The 19,912-nt window shown below is 45.3% G+C and overlaps 1 protein-coding gene across 1 annotated transcript in view; it reads left to right on the top strand.

The window, feature by feature from the left end:
* The window catches only part of LOC110085837 (mitogen-activated protein kinase kinase kinase 3), an 80,304-nt gene that overhangs the window by 18,386 nt on the left and 42,006 nt on the right, over positions 1–19,912 (top strand). Inside the window, exon 2 of the mRNA XM_020806339.3 lies at positions 13,712–13,795. Within this exon, the coding sequence (XP_020661998.2) occupies positions 13,792–13,795 (4 nt within the window). The 5' untranslated portion in view covers positions 13,712–13,791. The remainder of the gene's footprint in view (positions 1–13,711; positions 13,796–19,912) is intronic.

Here is a 19,912-nt window from a genome sequence, read left to right as displayed (position 1 = left end):
AAAGATGACAGGGGATTTCCAAACTCTTTCATTTAAAAAAAAAGAAAAAGAAAAAGATCCACCATGGTTGCAAACTGTTTTGTGCTGTGCTAACAGGATACAGAAACCTTTCTAGGTTTAGAATCTGGAGAAAGTTTTCTTAATTCACAGTACAACTCCTAAAATTCCAGGGGGAAGTTTGATAAGTAACTTTTCTACACTCTCGAGAACGGTGAGTCATATGCTTTCAGGTTGATCCGGTTATGTGATTTTTGTTTGCTCACATTCAGGGTGTGCAGACATAGCACAGGTACACTGCAAAAGGGCAGAAAACCTATCAGCCAAGACCAGATAGTTTAAGGACTTATAAGATGAATTGACCTGCAAAATAAATCACTGCTGTTTACTCTTCTGACACGACACTCTTGCTGTTCCATGTTATAACAAAACCAAACAGGAAGATTTGGAAAAGCTATAAACAGGATAAACTCCGTTGTGTGATGTAACTGTTTGTATTTTCTGCATTTAAACCCCCCACAGCCTAACCCAAAGGGTGGCTGGAGTGGGGTCTTACAGTGGGCCCCAAATCTCACAAAAATAATATTTACAACAAGAAAAACCAATTAAGACAATACTTCTCCACCCTATTCATACATACTCAAACATAAAACCAACCAGCAGTCAAGCAAAAACATTTTCATCTTGGATACCACAAAACCTCTTAGAAGCTTTTCAAAGGATAAAGCAAAGTCAGCTGAAATGGCGGTAGACGCAGGCTTTAATCTGGTAATTGCCGTTTGGATTGTGCCTACCTTAAGCAAGAACTTTTCTAAAGCTTTGAGAAAAGGTCGAATGGGAAAGAGAACAGGAGGATCTGGCCTGATAGCTAGAGTAGGACGATCAGGCATGGGCCAGGCGGGAGCTGTGATAGCATCTCCATTGACCGAGAACCAGGGCTGCAGTGTGAGCTGTTTCTTGAGGTGGGTGTCTGGTTGAGGCAGTGTGGTTATATGCCATGAGACCAGAGTCTCTAATTTACAGTGCAAACAGAACATAGCCTTCCTCATGGGTGTCATCCAGTGGTTGTATTGTTGCCGTACTCAGTGGTTAAGGAAACCAGTTTGCGTGGGACTTCCCCATATAGCAACATTTCCTGCATAAGGGTGTCCTAGTCATCTGGTGGTGGCTATCAAAAACCAAACTTTCAGCAGGAGTTAAACTGGTATATCAGGAGTTCTCTGTGGTCTAGGGCAGTGGTGCCCAACCTTGGGTAACCCAGATGTTTCTGGACTGCAACTCCCAGAAACCCTGACCAGCGCAACTAGTGGAGAGGGCTTCTGGGAACAGCAGTCCAAAAACACCTGGGTTACTGTAGGTTGGGCACCTCTGATCTAGGAGGAACATTTTTGTGCGACAAAACTTCAGTGTCTCCTTCCTTATCCTGTTGCCAGCTTTATGCATGCCTTACAGTTCTCGCCCACTTCTGTGCCTGTTGGACTTTCTTCTAGCTGGTGGAAATGTTTTAACATTTTCACAGGGCTACAAAATGCAGGTGAACCACCTGTAAGCAGTTTCATCCTGGCAGTCGCTCAATGCAAAGTGAACTGGCCCCAAACATCTCTCTCTCTCTCTTGTCCCTGTGGAATGTTCAATAATCTCGGGAGAATCTTTGCTACCCCTCCAGACCTGGATCTAGTCCTGCATAATGAAATCATACAAATACATAAGCAGCTGTCAAGATCTGGAGGCATAGCAGGAGTGGACGGTGATGTAAACAGAATTTCCCAGTCTGCTGGTGGTCTGTGGTTTGCATGCAAAGAAAGTTGATTCATGTCATACTTTTTCACGCCCTCTTTGGACCAGGCGAGAGTTGAGGGGGAGAGGGTTGTGCAGCTGCCACATGGATCCATCCCATAATCTTCTGGGATCGGGGTAGCCTCCCATCTCAGGAAGCAGAGAGGCATTGCTGACAGTTCATCTAATTGCAGAGCGATCCTCTGAGATGTGGCTGTTGACCATTATGCACTTGAATTGTAAGCTAGAAGTTGCATTGTAAATTTTCTCTGGGTGAGGGAATATGTTTCTACAGGTGGATCCATCCAGCTGGGGTTCGGGACCCTGTTCTGAATAAGTAGGAATGCTTGCCATCAAGAAATAGCAGCCCATAATAAGCTGGCATGGTGTGACTCAGCCCAGGACCGCTTATGTTCCTTACAGATTTTTTCCCCAAAGCATATACAGAGGCCATTTGAAATCCTCCATATCAAAGGGAAAGGTTGTTGAGTTTGTTGTTGTTGTTCAGTTGTGAAGTCATGTCCGACTCTTCGTGACCCCACGGACCAGAGGACGCCAGGCCCTCCTGTCTTCCACTGCCTCCCAGAGTTGGGTCAAATTCATGTTGCTAGTTTCAATGACACTGTCCAACCATCTCGTCCTCTGTCGTCCCTTCTCCTCTTGCCTTCACATTTTCTCAACATCAGGATCTTTTCCAGGGAGTCTTCTCATGAGATGGCCAAAGTCTTGGAGCGTCGGCTTCAGGATCTGTCCTTCCAGGGAGCACTCGGGGTTGATATCCTTCAGAATGGAGTTGTTGAATTAATGATGGGCAATTCCCGCCCGCCAGCTTGTAGAGTCATTTGAGAGCTTACGTGGTGATCTGGGTAGAAGGTTGGGCTGGGATTTAGGAAATCCAACTTCAAATTCCCATTGAGCCATAACAATTCACTGGTGACCTTGGGCCGGTCATGCTCATTCAGGCTGGCCTACCTCCCAAAGTTGTGGTGAGCATAAAGTAGAGAGGAGCATAGCTTACTAGCTGAAAGGTGCATAGCTTACTAGCTGAAAGGTGAGATAGACATGGGATAAGAACATTAATAAGGGCACCGCTGTAGCGGACAGGGTTCCTGTTGGGTTTGAATGTGTTTGGAGTGAGTCCCCTTAGATGTTGGAGAGGGATGATTCTAAATTAGGTGAAAGATCATCATTTTCAGATGCCCTGCCCATCAATTTAAGGTGTGCAATGCTTTGAACAGAAGTTGCGCCCCTTAAACAACACACACCTTAAAAACCTGTCATATTTAATGCAGAGAATGTTGCTGGCACGGACGCTTGCGTTTCTTTCATCTGAAATGCCGGCTGACACCATTCAAAGAAGCAGAGATGGGGAAAGCTACTTTTTAATAAAGACTACCGTTCCCAGACTACCATGCTTCTTTAACGTGGCTGATGGCTGGTGGCTGTAGCGGCTGGCGTGTTGTTGGGACCGGTTTCCTCCTATCTCAGCAAAGAAGATCACTCCCCCGGTTCTGCCTTGCGTGCTGCCGTTCATGGGCAATGCGCTGAGAAGGGCTCGATTAAGTGGATTCGGTGGAGTTTTGCTGCTGATGTGCTTTTTAAAGAAAAAGACACTAGCAAAGAGGCGAGGTATGGCGCAATAGCAGCGGGGAAGTTGGGGGTGAAAAGGTTTATTCGCAGGACTCAGCAACAGAGCCGAACAGGTGTCCTTCCTAAAGAGGAGTTCATGCAGCAGCGCACCGAGCCTCCAGCTGGGCTCAGCCTTGCTAGCAAGAGGCCATGTGGTTTCCTTTTTGCTAGTCATATGCTTATCCGGTTGATTGCCTCGTTTGGCATTCTGTGATTGCTTGGCAAGACAACGCTCGCTTAGGTTGTCGTTGGGTTTGGCAGTCAGGTGACCTTAACTAGCCAATCGCATGACACTGTGCTAGAGGACCTCGTAATTATCCCTATTCTTCATGGGAATTTGGCCTTTATGGGAGCCCACTGGGCTGTCTGTGTACAGTTAAGCTCCTCCAGGTCCTTCTCAGCCCTTGGCCTCAGGCATCTGACCTCACATCCCATCCCTCCAAGTGTCAGGATCTTTCCCCATCTGCTAGCAAAAGATGGCATTCATGGCTTCTGTTACCCTGGAGAGCATTCAATAGCATCACTAGATGTCTCTGCACATGCGCGTACCATGACCCATGTTGTTGTTGTTGGGCAGCATTCTGCTCTCCAAGCTTGGAAATCTGATGTTGTTGCTCTACTGTTGCAATGGGTTCATGATTCTTGGAGTTGTAGTTTAAAAAAAGAATAACTTTCCCAAGTTCAGGGATGACAAACCTGCTCAATGAACAATTTGTGCCACAGGCTCGCTGCATAAACGAGTGTTTGGTCTGATGCTTTGCTTAGAGAGTTGTAGTTCATGGACATTGATTAATCTGGAATGAAAGTCCATTTCTGGTTCCTGTGATGACGACAGTCCACGTGTTCAACACTAGGTTGTTGTTTTCTAGTCCATAAGCGACATCACGTTTAGAAGCCCATGCACGAGCAGAGATGGCTACAGGAATTAGATGTGTTTTGAAACGGGACTGAATTAGCCACAGTCAATAGGCGTCTGGCACGTTCAGCCTGACGAGCCAATTAGAGGTTGCCATTTTAAGTGGCTTGTTAGATCACGAAATTGCTCCCCGCTCGTTAGAAAAGGCTGTGCTGTATCACACAGCAAATTGGAACACAGCTTCCAGGAACAAGTATTGATCGGGGAGTGGAAGGAAGTGACTCTCGTCTGGTTGTTATCATGGGACACGCAGGGAGGCGGCGAAATTTCTGGAAGCACGTTCTGTACCTTGGGGTTTATTTTGCTCTTTTTCTCATGAGATGCCAGACCAGGGCTGCTCCCGAACTGCAAAGTCTCTGCGCTCTGCCTTTTCGTTGAGACAAAGATATCCCCTCGAACCCGAAACAGATGGCAAAAAATAGATTTTAATCGTTTTTCCTCAGAAAAGTGGTGGCAAGGATTCTAAGAGCTCCGGCGATTTAGGCCAGTTTCCGAGTTAATGCGTTCCACCTATTTGGAAAAAGTAAGGGGCTAGGTGAGGGTGGCGGCAAAATAAAATGAAAAGCAAAATATGATAGCACTTTTAACAGATTTATTTCAGTATGGGTTTTCATGGCTCTCAATCCACTTTTTCAGACACAGGGAATGCAAATGGAGGTCCCCCTGCATTTGTTCTGCAGGAGCAAGAGTCGGGCCCTTAGCAAGGATAACGAGTCGCGGCAGTGGTTTAGCCGCAGTTCGCATTTATGGGTTCCAGGAAGAGAAGTGTGAGTGGGAATTCGAACACGTCTCCTTGATCGAAGTCAAATTCCCTCTGCCCTTGAACAGGAAGAGGGGAGAAGAAAGGGGGACAAACAAAGCATGCCACCTTGCGTGCTTTCCTGTTAAGAGAGTAGTAAGAACGACTTGAAATAAAACTTGTGCTTAGTGTCACAAACGACTGACAAGAACACGCCTGAGTCGAGGTGGCTAGTGAAATGTGGTGCTGGAGGAGAACTCTGTAAGTACTTTGGACTGTCAGAAAAACAAGCAAGTGGGTCTTAGATAAGGTAAAGTTAGAGGTTCCCCTTGAGAATTAAGTCCAGTCGTGCTCCACTCTTGGGGCCGGTGCTTATCCCCGTTTGTAAGCCGAAGAGCCAACGTTTGTCCATAGACACTTTCCGTGGTCACGTAGCTGGCATGACTAGACACAGAACGCCATGACCTTCCCACCGAGGTGGTCCCTATTTGTTGACTCTCCTTTGTATGCTTTCAAACGGCTAGGTTGGCAGGGGCTGGGACGAGCGACGGGAGCTCACTCCGTTGCGTGGATTCAAACTGCCTTTCCGATCAACAAGGCCCGTGGCTCAGCGGTTTAACCCGTAGCACCACGGGTTCGAGATGAAATCAAGCCTAAACTATCTCTGGAGGCAAAAATGTTAAAGCTGAGGCTCTGTCCTATTTTGGGCACATCACGAGAAGGCAGGATTCTCTAGAGAAGATAATAATGCTGGAGAAGATGGAAGGCAGCAGGAAAAGAGGAAGGCCAAATACAGGATGGACTGACTCCCTGAAGGAAGCCACAAGCTTAAGTTTGCAAGAGCTGAGCAGGGCTGTTGAAGACGAGACATCTTGGATATATAGTGCATTCCTTGGGTTGCCATAAGTTGGAAGCAAGTTGATGGCACATAACAACCACCGTCTAAAGTAATATTTCTGAGCTTTGGGCAAGAAGAAGCACTAGTCATGTGTGCATTACTTACTGCTGATTCTTGTGAATCCTCTAAAATGGAAACCAAAACACACACCAAACCAACTCCATGTAAACAGAGAATTGAGGACGTCCCCCCCCCTCCACGGGTCGGCCACTTTTAATAGCAAAGATTTATTATAGTTTCCAGTCTCATACTTACACACTTTGATGTGAGCCCTGCTCAAGCCGGTGTGGGATACTACTAGGCAAGAATGTAGTCATAACCCTGGGAATGTCTCATTGGAAATAAACCCCTCCAAATTGGATTAGGTGCTGGAATATGTTCTTAGAGAGTTGCTTATGCACTGGTGGCCCTGAATGCAAGCTGTGTATGAAATACACATGTGCCCCTCCGATGTGAAGACATTAATTTAAAGGATGTCAAGATTGCAGCCATTTGGGAAGAAAAAGGCATAAATAAAGAAGGAGATGGGGAGAGTAAAGAGGCTCTGGCAGATTCTGCAGTTAAAGCTAGAAGCATGTCCATTTACTGTTTTAATGAAGTCCAGAATTTTTTTTTTCAGATGCTTGATTGCATGTAGGAGTGTAAATGACAAGCCGTGTTTCTGGGATATGAAGGCAGGAAAAGCAAATGACTTAAGAATATGTGCTTTGTGGGCAAATTCTTGCCTTCTTCACTCTGGAAGTCTCACAACGTTGTGAGCCATCCTGCCTTCCCTAGAGGGCAGTGACATCAGTGAGATGAGTCAGATTTGGGAGACAGGGTGTCAAACATGTACATTCTGCTGCTAAACATGTGCCACATCAACACCCAGTAAGTGCCTTTTTTCACTCTGGGCTCTCAAGTGGAGAGGCTCAGCCTCTTTTTAAGCTGCCACGGTTGATGTATTGGCTATTCCTTCTGCAAGTGTATTAGTTGATTGATGGGGGTATACATTGGGCAGGATCCATGAGCGCCTCTGATCTTGCGATTTCCCAGCCTCATTGCCAGGACTGCCCGTTGCTCGTATTGAGGAAACTGCATTGCGCTTTGCAAAATTAACCTTGAGCTTCTTTGAGGATCCTGTCGGGTGGGCACAGCTGAGGTCTATTTTTGACCAAAGAACTTTACAATCCTCTATAGGAGGGTTATCTCCCTGCGCTGGTTCGGGTGCGATAGGTACAGAGTTGAGAATGGGAAAGGGGGCCCCTGTGAAGCCAAGCAGATTGCCTGAATCCATCTGGAAATCAGTTGCATGACGTTGGTCACCACGTCACGGAGTTGATTCAGATGAGTGGACTGACGAGGCAGGTTTCTCTCTGCTTCCTCACCCCTCTATGGGCACCCCTTCCACTTCGTGGCAGGAGGTGACCATGCCAGATGAATGGAGGGTGTTCCTTGCAGAATGAAGTCACCATATTGGGTTTTCTCAGCTCCAACATCCTATACCTCTTAACGCAAGGTTGTCACACATCTCCGTTTAATATGGACTGGCCTATTTTCCTTGGAGAAATTCGTAGGGCCACTTGGAGGTTCGACCAGGATCTCACCAGAGGTTGGAAGACTTTACATTTTTGGATGGCAGTTTGCAAAATCCCCCCCCCCCGGTCACCATGGTTAGCAGTTGCTGTGCGAAAAAAAAAGCATATTCTTCTTGCCTCTGACACAGGGCGGTGCCCTTGGGTATCTCCTGCAGTGCCTCTCCCAAGTTAACGATCTTGTAATTGGAATGGGAGCGAGAGGCTACAGAAGGGAAGGGAAGACTGAGAAAAGCTATGCTCGGTCACAGCAAAGAGACCTATCTAATCTGCCATTCTCTTTCCACAAAGGCTGATCGGGTGCTCTGGGGAAATGCAGAAGCAGGATATGAGTGCAACAGCGTTTTTCCTGCCTATTTGTGCCCTGCCTTCAAGGCTGGAGCGAGGCTGGGGAAGTCCAGGAGCTGCGTCACAGAAAGCTGATTTGTCCAAATGATGTACACGAGGAGGAGGGCAGAGAAGCATCGGTGATAAAGACAGGGTGCACAGTGGCGATCGAGCTTCACCTTTCACTGTCAAGCCATGACCAAAAAACCCCCAACCTTCTGCAAATAAAAGGACCTGGATGATACTAACCACGGAGAGAAGATGCAGGAAAAGTCAACCATGATGAGATCTCCAACATCTCATTTACCCACCACTGGGTATTGATGGGTATCGATGCTGGGTGTAGGAAATGGTTTTGAAGACAAGTACCGTATTTTTCGCTCCATAAGACGCACCTTTCCATAAGACGCACCAATTTTTTAGGAGAAGAAAACAGGAAAATATAATCTGTTTTCTTTGCTCCATAAGACGCACAGACTTTCCACACCCCTGTTTTGTGGGGAAAAAGTGAGTCTTATGGTGCAAAAAATACAGTATATCATGAACGTGGTGGTGCTATGAGTTAAACCGCTGAAGCCTCTGGGCTGCAAGATCAGAAGACCAGCCGTCGTAAGATCGAATCCATGTGACGGAGGGAGCTCCCATCGCTTGTCCCAGCTCCTGGCAACCTAGCCGTTCGAAAGCATGTTAAAATGCGAGTAGATAAATAGGTACCACCTCGGTGGGAAGGTCACGGTGTTGCATGTCTAGTCGCGCTGGCCACGGGACCACAGAAACTGTCTTTGTACAATCGCCGGCTCTATGGCTTGGAAACAGGGATGAGCACCATGCCCTAGAGTCGGACAAGACAGACTAAATGTCAAGGGGAACCTTTACCTATATCATGGAAGTGTGATCATGATATACTTGTCCTCTGGTTTGGTCTGGGCTGGAGATGGGCTGATTTGCTCGTTTCACTTGCAGCGACACAGTGTATGTATCATTGTGAACTAGTCCCTCTCTGTCTACACCTTTTTGGGGGTCCCTGTTAGGGGCTCCTGTTTTTTTGGTTCAGGTAGGATCAGTCTGTTTTGGTTCTGTTCCAAGCCTATGTTATCACTGGGATTGAGCCAAATTATCTGGTCAAAACTGTCCCTTTGCTTAATTCACTTAACAGTATCAAGAAATGAAAAGTTTCCTTCTCACCTGCAGAGGGAAAGGGAGAATAAGTTTTCCATTTCTTTGTGATGGCTTGTTAATGCATCGGTGATAGTTTGAAAGGGCTTTCCGTGCATCGCTGATGCACTGTATGCCTTAATGTCTAATGCATTTCCTCTACACTGAAATGTATTTGCTATGTATTTATTACTGTTATTTATATACTGCCCCCTTAGTGTGCAGCCCTGTTCTGGGGAGTGTAGATACAAAAACAAGATAACCCCAACAAAGCCATATAAAATATAAAACCAGAGAAGAGCAACTAAAATGAACCGACAGAAAGCTCTGATGATGCTGCAGCATATCAGAGTAGCAGTACAGGGGCAAATAAATTCAAGAGAGGCTGCCTTCAAACGCCTCTTGTAAAAGTGGCATCTTCATCAGCCTCTTAAAACTAGGGAGGGAGGGGGGCAAGTGTAACTCTGTCAAGGAATCCACGGATCTGTCATTACTTAACAGCCAAGGTGTATTGAGTGTCAACCAATAGCAGGCAGCATGGGAACCTAACATTTCCCATGCTGTCCTATGGCCGTGGATGCTGTGGTCAATAAGAACACAACAAAATAGCTTTCACTGCTTGTCCTTTGTGAGTCTCTTTGTTCTTCTTCTTTGTGTTTGTTTCAGATAGGCAGTCTTCATTTTGAAGTAAGGAAACCAAAATTGTACATCGTATTTTGAATGCAATATACTGGAGATGTGTAAGGAGGACAGGTGTTCAGTTTTCCATCTCTTTTTCCAAATTTTGTTGTTTAGTCCTTAATTCATGTCCGACTCTTCATGACCCCATGGACCAGAGCACGCCAGGCCCTCCTGTCTTCCACTACCTCCCGGAGTTGGGTTGAATTCATGCTGGTCGCTTCAATGACACTGTCCATCCATCTCGTCCTCGGTCGTCCCCTTCTCCTCTTGCCTTCACACTTTCCCAACATCAGGGTCTTTTCCAGGGAGCCTTCTCTTCTCATTTCCCAATCTAGTTCTGGTCCAATATGGTACTTGACCAGTTCTGCTTTTGTTTCTTTCTTCAGAGCCTTAATTAAAACTATTCCTCGTTACTCGGGTACGACTTGTGCTAGTGAAACTCTGTTGCTGGACCCGAAAATCTCTAGAAAATAAAACGGGCAATAATGTTTTTGAGCAGTTCTGTAGTGCATCAAGGCAACAACAACAACAACAACACACATGTACACACACACACACACACAGAGAGAGAGAGAGAGAGAGAGAGAGAGAGAGAGAGAGAGAGAGAGAGAGAGAGAGAGAGACTCCTTGCTATACTTTGGATGGCAAGCATCCCGGAAATGAACAGCAAGTGGGTGCTATGGGATCTTTCCAAAGATAAGACTCACCAACACCACACTTTCTAAAAAGTTTGCTTGTCAAACTCTCCAGCCTCTGCATTTGTCTCAGTGCCACTTGGAACACAAAGGAAAGTCCTGTTTTTAGCATCCGTCTTGTATGAGCTGCAATTTAAAAACTGACTGCGAGACTGGATCAAATTGGCAAACCTGTAAGAGTGCACTCGTAAGGCAACCATAGGGCACAAAATGCATGTGTGCCCCCATTTGGTTGGGACCCCAAAGGTATGATGTTAAGGTGGAGGTTGGGATTTTGCTTTTAGCCAAATCAGCGGTCTTTCCTTTTTTTGATTAAATTGGTGGGTTTGTTTAGAGATTTATTACAAAAGCAATTTCATTTAAGAGGTTATAAACGCAGGACTTGCTGAGAAGCAAACATATACTTGTACCAGTGTTGAGAAATGTTAACCAGTTTGTGGATAAAGGCTAGAGATGGGAACGAATCAGGGAGAAAAGGCTGATTCGTTTTGATTTGTGATTTGTCAAGGGCAACGAATTACAAATTACAAATTTATGAATGTTTTTCTGATGAATCAATGGCGTAACTCTATCAAGGAATCCACAGATCTGTTTGTCATTACTTAACAGGCAAGGTGTACCGAGTGTCAACCGATGGCAGGTTGATTCAACCAATCAATTGATTCATTGATTCATTTTTATTGAAACGATCAATTGAGTCATTGATTTTTTTTTACTTTAAAGCCCTATAAAACAGGCCTCAAGCATCTAGAGACATCAGAGTCATGGAGACACTTCCCTTAACCATCCTCTACAAGCCCTACAAGTTTCATGAAGATTGGGTTTCTGACATCCGACTTATACATAGAGCCACAAAGTGCTCTTTAGCAGCTGGCTTGGGGAAGTCCAATCTTCATCAAACTTGGAGGGATTGTAGAGGAGACTCATGGGAAGCTTCTCTGTACTTTTAGTGTCTCTAGGTGCCTGGTGGGTCACTTTCCTGGGGAGGCCTCTTTATGGATGTATAACTCAGACATCCACAATCCAGTCTTTGTCAGACTTGGAGGGATTGTAGAGGACAGTTGGAGAAAGCATTCCTGGAAGATTTGTGTCTCTAGGTGCCTGGGGGGTGTTTTATAGCCCCGCGAATCAATGAATGAAAAATCACTAAAAGTTGATTCGTATTCATACGAATCGATGAATTAGCAATTTTTGAATGAATTTGGTGATTCATTTGTTTTTAATTTGTGCGCATCTCTAATAAAGACCCAGCAATTCATGTGATTGCTCATCTTCTGCCTGCGCGGAGCAATTGTGTCATTTATATCTATAAAATCTCTCTAGAACCACAATTTACTAAACGGATGGTATCAGACTTTGGGTACACCTTGAGAAGACAAGACTCACTGGGAAAAACAAAAATGCTGGGAAAAGTTGAAGGCAGTAGGAGAAGAGGAAGACCAAATGTGAGATACAGTAGATTAACTTAATAAAGGAAGCCACGTTCTTGAGTTCACTAGATCTGAGAAGGACAGAACTTTTTGGAGGTCACTAATGTTCAAAGTAATCATAAGTTGAAAATGACTTAATGGCTCAGCTGGTAGCATGTCTTAAATTTTTCCTCCCTTGGTGTTTCAGGATTTTTTTCGCATGATGTTGAGATTAGACTATATCTTAGGTCATTATTGCCAATTTAAGTTTGTTCTCTTGATTTCTTGGTCATGGTGTCTTTGGAATCCAGAAAAAAAATCTCCTTTTGCCTGTGACTTAAAATTAAGGGACATGTAGGATTCAGCTAACTTTCTGTTCTCCGGAAGAGGTTTTTGATAGGAAATAACAAAAGACAAAAAAAGGAAAAACATGTTTAGTTTACAATGTCCATTTTAGACTATTGGCTTGGTACATCTTTCTCTTCTTTCTGCCCAAATTTCTGAAAATAACTTTGAATAAATATCTTTGTCCCGGCTACCAGACATGGCTTGGATGTTTACAACGTTATTTTTAACTGGTGCCTGAGAATGATTTCTCCATTGGCTATGATTGTTATGCGCATTCGTGAATGATTGGCAGTTCTCATTGCTAAAGTTAAGAAGAAAATTCAGCACGTTCAGAGACTCCTGAATTCTCTTTTGGTTAGGGTGATTTTAATCCCCTAGTCACGGATTGCTCTGAACGTTTATATCCTGGCTTAATAACTTGGTGTATGAATAAACCTTTTTGTTCCCCACATAACCTTTGCAGTAGGAGTGGGGAAGAACAGGAGAATTTCCATATATTAGAGATTCTCATAGTGTCCAGATTGGGATGCTAAGGTTAACAACATAACTGGGATATAACAGCAACTTCAAACTATGGCTTCTTCTACGGTGGCTTGTTTTCTGCAAAATGAGCTGCTGAGCTTCTCTTACTCACTTGGATCAAGAGAGAGGTAGAGGGGCTGTGTACATGGAGAAAAAGCACATTGACACTTTAGCTTATTATGCCAACGTAGAACTACACACAACTGTGGTCAAGAAGTGTAGTTTTTGTGATTGTTTAGGTTTCCTGTCTGATCAGAAATGTATCAGTGGCTTTCGTTGGTGTCGTGTGTTCTGTCACTAGTGGTCAGTTAAGTGCTGTTTGTTTTAGCACGGGGGTCAGCATGTAGGAAGAACATTTCATCATCACCTGGTAAGCACATTAGGTGATTTGGTGGAAACCGTCCCCCCCCCCTCCATGTTTTAATAATTATCAGTTTTGAGTAGGAGACACACCACGACAGCTCAGTGAAACAACACAGATTCCATTCAGACACCACACCAAACAAACCGTGATCAAGGAAGCATAACTTTAATCTAGCATGATGTTTCAACAGATGTAACTTTGCAATTAGCCAGCAAACCACAACCAGAAAACATGGTTTTATAGTGAGCTTGGAGGAATGTTGCTTTGATGAGACATCTTAATTAAGAGTTCTTATATATACAGTAGTTCCTCCATCCATTCCAGTCATCCATTCCAGAATCAACCGTGGATACCTGAAACCGCAGATAGGAGGGAACCTATGAAAGAGAACAAGAGTGAGAGGAAAGGGGGAAAACTGAGCGGAGGAAAGAAGTGCACATAAGCGCTGCAAACTCCGCAGATACAGGGGACTGGGGTATGTTGTTCAACCTCCAGAGAGAAAAGTATCTGGAAAGGATGGATGGACATAGGTTATGGTTTTTGGCCCATATGAAGGATGGAGTAAGAAGCTTTTTTGACATTGGAAACGTGACTTGCTTTGACCTAATATCTGCAAAATGTGTATTCTGCCGCTAAGCAGTGATGGCCATTATCCAATGCTGTCCATTTTTCTGCTTATAGAGGCAGCCCTCGCAGCCGACGGCTGACACGGCACAAGCACCCTCAATTCAGTGGAATACAGACCTGATGAGGATACGACCATGGGTAAGTAAGTCTCTTTTTGCTTTTCCTGACTCGGCTTTATTTGGCGGAGGCGTGCAATAGGACAATTTTTAATTTCCTGGGCATGCACCAGGCAAGTTGTGTTGATTCGGTCAAGAGAACCAAGAGGTAGCATCGTCGTTTGCCACTGGACTCTGCCTTTGGGCCCCAACTTTGTTGGTTGGAAATTCTCATACGGAGGACCAGGGATGCAATTAATGCAACGAAGCCCCGAGGGGGAGGGGGATTTGTAAATATTTTCCATTTTCTCTATTTTGTTCCATTGGCCTTCCAACAAGGCCGGTATTATGTGTTATGTCAACATGATAGTGTCCCCCCCCCCCCCCAAAATAGGCCCAAATAGATGAACACTCTAAATGCTGAGCAAGACCATTGTAACTGGAGATTCTGGCTTTAAAGCAATCTTATAATTTTATTATAAATTATTATCATTTATGTAAAAACTTAAAGCAAACAACCAGAGGACACCTGTTGGCACAGTTATTAGCTTCCCCCGCCCTCCAGGTTGGGAGATAGTTATTTCAGTGAGAAAGGAGATAGGTTGACCTTGCTAGTGAGAAGAAAGTAGAGTAGGACCCCCCATCTTCAGGAACAGTATCCACTGATTCACTTATCCACTTGCTGAAAATACTGCATAACCACCACCCCCAAAAAATACCTGTTGATATGCATTTCCAGAGTGTATTTACCAGAACTGGCCACTAGAAGGAATCAGGGACCATTGAAATGTATAGCATTCAATACATCCTCGTTTTCAGCATGCATAGGGCAACTTGGAACCGATCGCCCGCAGATACCAGCGTCCAACTGTATTGCTTAGCTGTTCAACTCGGTGGTACAATGAAAAACCAATTTTTGTCAAAAATGCAAAAGGGCCATTTATATTGCTGCAGTCTCATTGACCCGAATACAGTGGTGCCTCGCTTAACGAGTGCCTCGCTGAGCGATGAAATCACTTAACGAGATGCTCTGGGCCATCGCTGGAGCATTCGCTCAGCGATGGCCCCTATGGGGATTTTTCGCTCTGCGATATTCGCTAAGCGATTCGCTTAGCAAATATCGCATAACGAAGCAGGGGAGAACAGCTGATCGGCGGTTCCAAAATGGCCGCCGGAAGGTCCGCGCCGCATTTTCGCACCCTGCCCTCGCTTACCGAGGGCACGAAAATGGCGGCGCTATGGCAGAACCTCGCTTAACAGTGAGTTTTCAAGCCATAGGAACACATTGAACGAAGTTCAGTGCGTTTCTATGGCTTTTTTTATTCCGTTTAGCGATGTTTCGCTGTAGCGAAGGTTAATCCGGAATGGATTAACCTTGCTATGCGAGGCACCACTGTACTGCTCTGCTTGGATAAGCAACTCAGAATTACCCATTTTGGACATGACCCTCTGTCGTCAAGATTCATTAGCATCTCCACTCGGTCACCTTCCTGGAGTTAGATGTGTAGAAGGAGCTTCTCGAAATTGGTCCCTGTTAGAAGCTGAATCTACAGTCGTGTCCAGCTTTACGATTACCCTGTTTAACGATACCGCTTGATGATGATGTTTTTGCGATTGCAAAATGATGGTTTGAATGGGTTTTTTCCGCTTTGCGATGGTCGGTTCCCTGCTTCGGGAACCAATTTTTGCTTTACGACGATCAAAAACAGCTGATCGTCGGCTTTCAAAATGGCTGCCGGGCGTACAAAATGGGTCCCTGCTGTGTTTAGGAGCCATTTTTCGCTTTACAGGCACCCAAAAATGGCCACCCCTATGGAGGATCTTCGCTGGACAGTGAGTTTTCAGCCCATTGGAATGCATTGAACGGTTTCCAATGCATTTCAATGGGCTTTTTTATTTTGCTTTACAATGTTTTCGCTCTACAGCAATTTCGCTGGAACGAACTAACGTCGTTAAGTGAGGCACCACTGTATATAGCTTTGTTTGCCCTGACATAACATGCTGCCAGTTTCTCTCTGTGACCTTGATCTGGATTTACAGGACTAAGCAGAGAGAGAGAGAGAGAGCTACACATCCTTTTCATATGTCCCCAATCATATTTGCCTCTCAGCGTGGGAGTGTATAGGCATGCTTGAATTAACACGTGCAATTTGGGATCTCAGCGTCAGGGGGGTGTGAGGCATACTTCATCCGTAACAGCGAGCATGCTCTCCTTGGTAACAAGTTGTAAACATTAATTAAGGTTGAATTGATTTTACTCCCACAGTCCCCTTTGAATGCTCCTAAGAGATTGCCGGGCTGGGCCGAGATGATAACTGAGTGGCAGTTTAAAGATGCTTTTGTGAAGAATTCCAGTGTTTATTTTTAGCCCACGAGTGGGCTGGTTTTTGATGGCCACGTGGGTGGTTCTTTGAAGTAAAAATAGTAACCCCATTCCTAATTAGCCATGTTAACAGACATAGTTATTATACTCTGGATCATACAGTAAATGGGCAAATGAGAGAGGAGTTTATTTTGCTGGGCTTCCCAGAACCAAGTTTGTAAACTAAGCTAAGATGGGGAAGTTCTGTTGGTTTGGCCTCCAGAACCTTGATGGGTCAGACAGAATACAGTGGTGCCTCACTTGACAAAATAAAAAACCCATTGAAACGCATTGAAAACCGTTCAGTGCGTTCCAGTGGGCTGAATACCTGCTCGTCCAGCAAAGATCCTCCATACGGCAGCCATTTTCGGTGCCCGTAAAGCGAGGAATCCGTCCTAGAAAACAGCGGGGGCCCATTTTCTTCAGCCGGTGGCCATTTTGAAACCCGACGATCAGCTGTTTGCTGATCGTCGTAAAGTGAAAATCGGTTCCCGAAGCAAGGAACCAATCATCGCACAGCGAAAAACACACCATTTAAAACATTGTTTTGCGATCGTAAAAGCGATCGCAAAAACGTCAACGTAAAGCAGATTCATTGTAGAGCAGGGTAATTGTCCAGTGGGGCACGACTGTACAGAGTTTTTTTTGAAAACGTGCTGTTTTGGACCACAACCTCCTAGAATGCCTTGGGCACGTCGGTAGCATTCTGCCTCTAAAAACAGAGATATCTTTCTTTGTCTTGGTCCTCCTGACCAAGAGGCAAAGGATAAACAACGCCACTGATAAGGGTTAATTAAAGGGAAGGCTCTCCACAGTGACCGTACGGGTTGAGTATCCGTCTCATCTAGAAATGAAGGATCTCATGGAGGAGCTAAGCTCAAACATGGGATGTCAATCCAATATTAGGAGCCCCCATCACTAGATAAAAGCAAGGTGAAACGTGGTGGAGCCGTTTGAAGGAAATTATGCTTCTCTAACACAAGAGATCAATAATACTGGACCACTATCCGTCAGATCTACTTTGAGCAGGGGGTTGGACTGGATGGCCTTGTAGGCCCCTTCCAACTCCATCATTTCTATGATTCTAAGACTAGGAGTAGATTGTGAAGTGTCCAAAGCCACCCGGGTCTGTCGTTGTCTGAAGCAAGATGTTAGGTGGGGACATCCTCGGGAGATGGGTCAGTTTTCTGCTTCACACAGAAGATCAGAGGTGCAAAACGGGGGTGAGGCTATGGCGTCTTGCTACCGCCTTCTGTGGGTCAAGCCAGACAGAGTTGGATCAGGAGATGTGAAGAAACGTAATTCATGTTGGCTTTCCCTCAAGTCTGTGCTGTATTTAGGATTGTGTGGCTGTTGCCGTAGTCATGGATTACAAACCTTTCTTATTGCGGTTTTACTGTAACAGTGGGGGAATCTCATCTGGGAACGAGGGAGGGAAATCCCTATTTTGAGAACTCAAATATTTCTTCAGTGCAACAGGAGAGAGAGAGGGAATATGTGTCCAGCAAAAACAGATGTCCAGATTATCCCATCTCTCATTAGCGAGCAGGAAGTATTGGCTGACCCTTGCAATTTGTGGTGTGTGGTCCTACAAGTTAAAGATATTCTTCCTTAAAGGGCCCCACTCCTGCCATTTCCCACTTTTTAAAATTTATCCTTATAACTAGCGAAACCTGCTGGATGGCTCAGCGGTTTAGGTCTCTGGCTGAGGACTCCAAAGTTGGGAGTTCAATTCCCCGCTGAGGCCTCCTTGATGGTCCAAAGGGTGCCTTCCAGCTCTGGAATTCGAAGATGATTATTATTATTCTGTATTATTAAGTTCACACATTGTATGGGCCACTGGGAGAAGGTGCTGGTGCACCTCAGGGTGCTGCGTTCAAAGGGAACAATGTGCCGTCTCAACCCGGGCACTGTGGCAGCCCCTTCGTTCCTGAATTATCTTTATATGGAATGGCACTGTTTTTTGTGTCAGAGGTGTGTTTGACCTCCAAATGGTTCCTGAGTCCTGGAAGCATTTGCGAGATGATTGGAAAACCCCTCTGGCAGATTGACTTTGATTTGGATTCCTGCACTGAGCAGAGGTTGGACACGATGGCCTTATGAGCCCTTTCCAGCTCCATTATATATATATACAGTGGTGCCTCGCTTAACGAGCGCACCGTATAACGATTAAATCGCATAGCGATCCGTTTTTTCGGATCGCTAATGCGATCGCACAACGTTGTTCCAATAGGGAAAAATTCGCTTTGCGAAGACCGGTAAGCGTTTCGCTTACCGATCTTCGCAAAACGACCCCCGCCGATCAGCTGTTCGGCGGCAAAAATGGCCGCCGGAAGCCGGGAAATGGCCTAAAATGGCCGCGCGCAGCGTTTTCACGCCCTCGTTAAGCGAGGCGAGGGCGCGAAAATGGCTGCCGGCCATCCTGAAGCTTCGCTGAACGGTGAGTATTTGGCCTATTTGGAACGCATTAAACGATGTTTAATGCGTTCCAATGGAAATCGCTGCCCCGTTCAGCGATGCTTCAGCATAGCGAAGGTTAATCCGGAACGGATTAACCTCGCTATGCGAGGCACCACTGTATGTATTTTGGATGTCCTTTTTTACAAGGCACAAGAGGGGCCCGTGTAAGAGACGGGCAATGGTTTCTCTCCCTCGCCATTCCAATTTCCCACAGGATTATTCCTCAGATGCCTCCAGCTTTTTGGAGGCATGAACGGAAAAAGCCACCGGCCTGTGGCCTTAAAATGCACATTTTAAAAAATTTTAGCATTTCCAAGAATAGGCCTTTGAACTTGGATCTCCCCATGTTTGCCACTGTGACTGGAATGGTATCAGTGGCAAAAGAGGAAATAAGAACCAAAATCAACACAATTTGAGCCGTGCAGACATCTGTTTGCTGTTGTAGGAGCAACCGAGGAGAAAATCCCGGTGTAAATCCAACACCTGAGAAGTCATTGTTTACTTTTCAGAACCATAAATAGCCATGACTGTGAATTTGACCACAGAGTGACCCTCTCACTATTTTTTTTGCTGAGACACTGATTTAGTAATGATTTGGCACTCCTCTTCAGAATCTCTCGTTGTCAGAGTCTGTTTTATTTGCAAAGTTTTATCAACTGCACAGGTGGTCCCCCCCATCTCCCTCTCCCTCAGTGGGTGGTATGTACATGCATGTGTGTGCATACATGCGTCTGTGTCCAGACCACAACTTCCAGGTGGTCCTTCTGTATAATCTTTAAACTATATATTATAAAAAAGTACCATATACTATACTGGCTCTGCATCTCTTTTCTTTTCTCTCTGTTCTACCATTTCCCCTCATCCCTAAATGTGACATTTCCCCCTCCCTCTTCGTTCTCATTGTTGATGGAAGCAGATCCTTGGAACCTTCTGCAGATTTCTTCTATCTCACGGTCTCCTGGCCAAGCCAACAATAACAGAGCTGTCTAGACCATCTGAACGTTGCTAAGTTATCCCTCGGTCTCTCTGTAATTCTCCCACCTTTGACAGCTATGCTGTTTGGGTGGTCTGAGGTTGACCCTGTTTCTTGTAGTTATTTTTCTCGTCTGGCTTCCAAACTGTGTCGTTGAACTAGGAACGCAAACTTCTCTCTGGATTTTGTTTTCTTCCAGCGTGGAACATCCAACAATTGTAAGCAGGATTAGAGCTGCTGACGTGTTGGCAGAACTGAGCCAGCGGTAGGCGCTTGGACTTCAGACATTGGCATGGATCGGACAGAGACTTGTGGCTGTGGGTTTTGTCACTTGTGGCTTGAAAGTTTAAGTGAAGAACAATGGG

This window comes from Pogona vitticeps, chromosome 6, assembly GCF_051106095.1.
Source record: "Pogona vitticeps strain Pit_001003342236 chromosome 6, PviZW2.1, whole genome shotgun sequence".
Lineage (NCBI taxonomy): Eukaryota > Metazoa > Chordata > Lepidosauria > Squamata > Agamidae > Pogona > Pogona vitticeps.
Note: the sequence above shows the minus strand (reverse complement) of the source record. Positions and strands in the feature narration are given on the sequence as shown.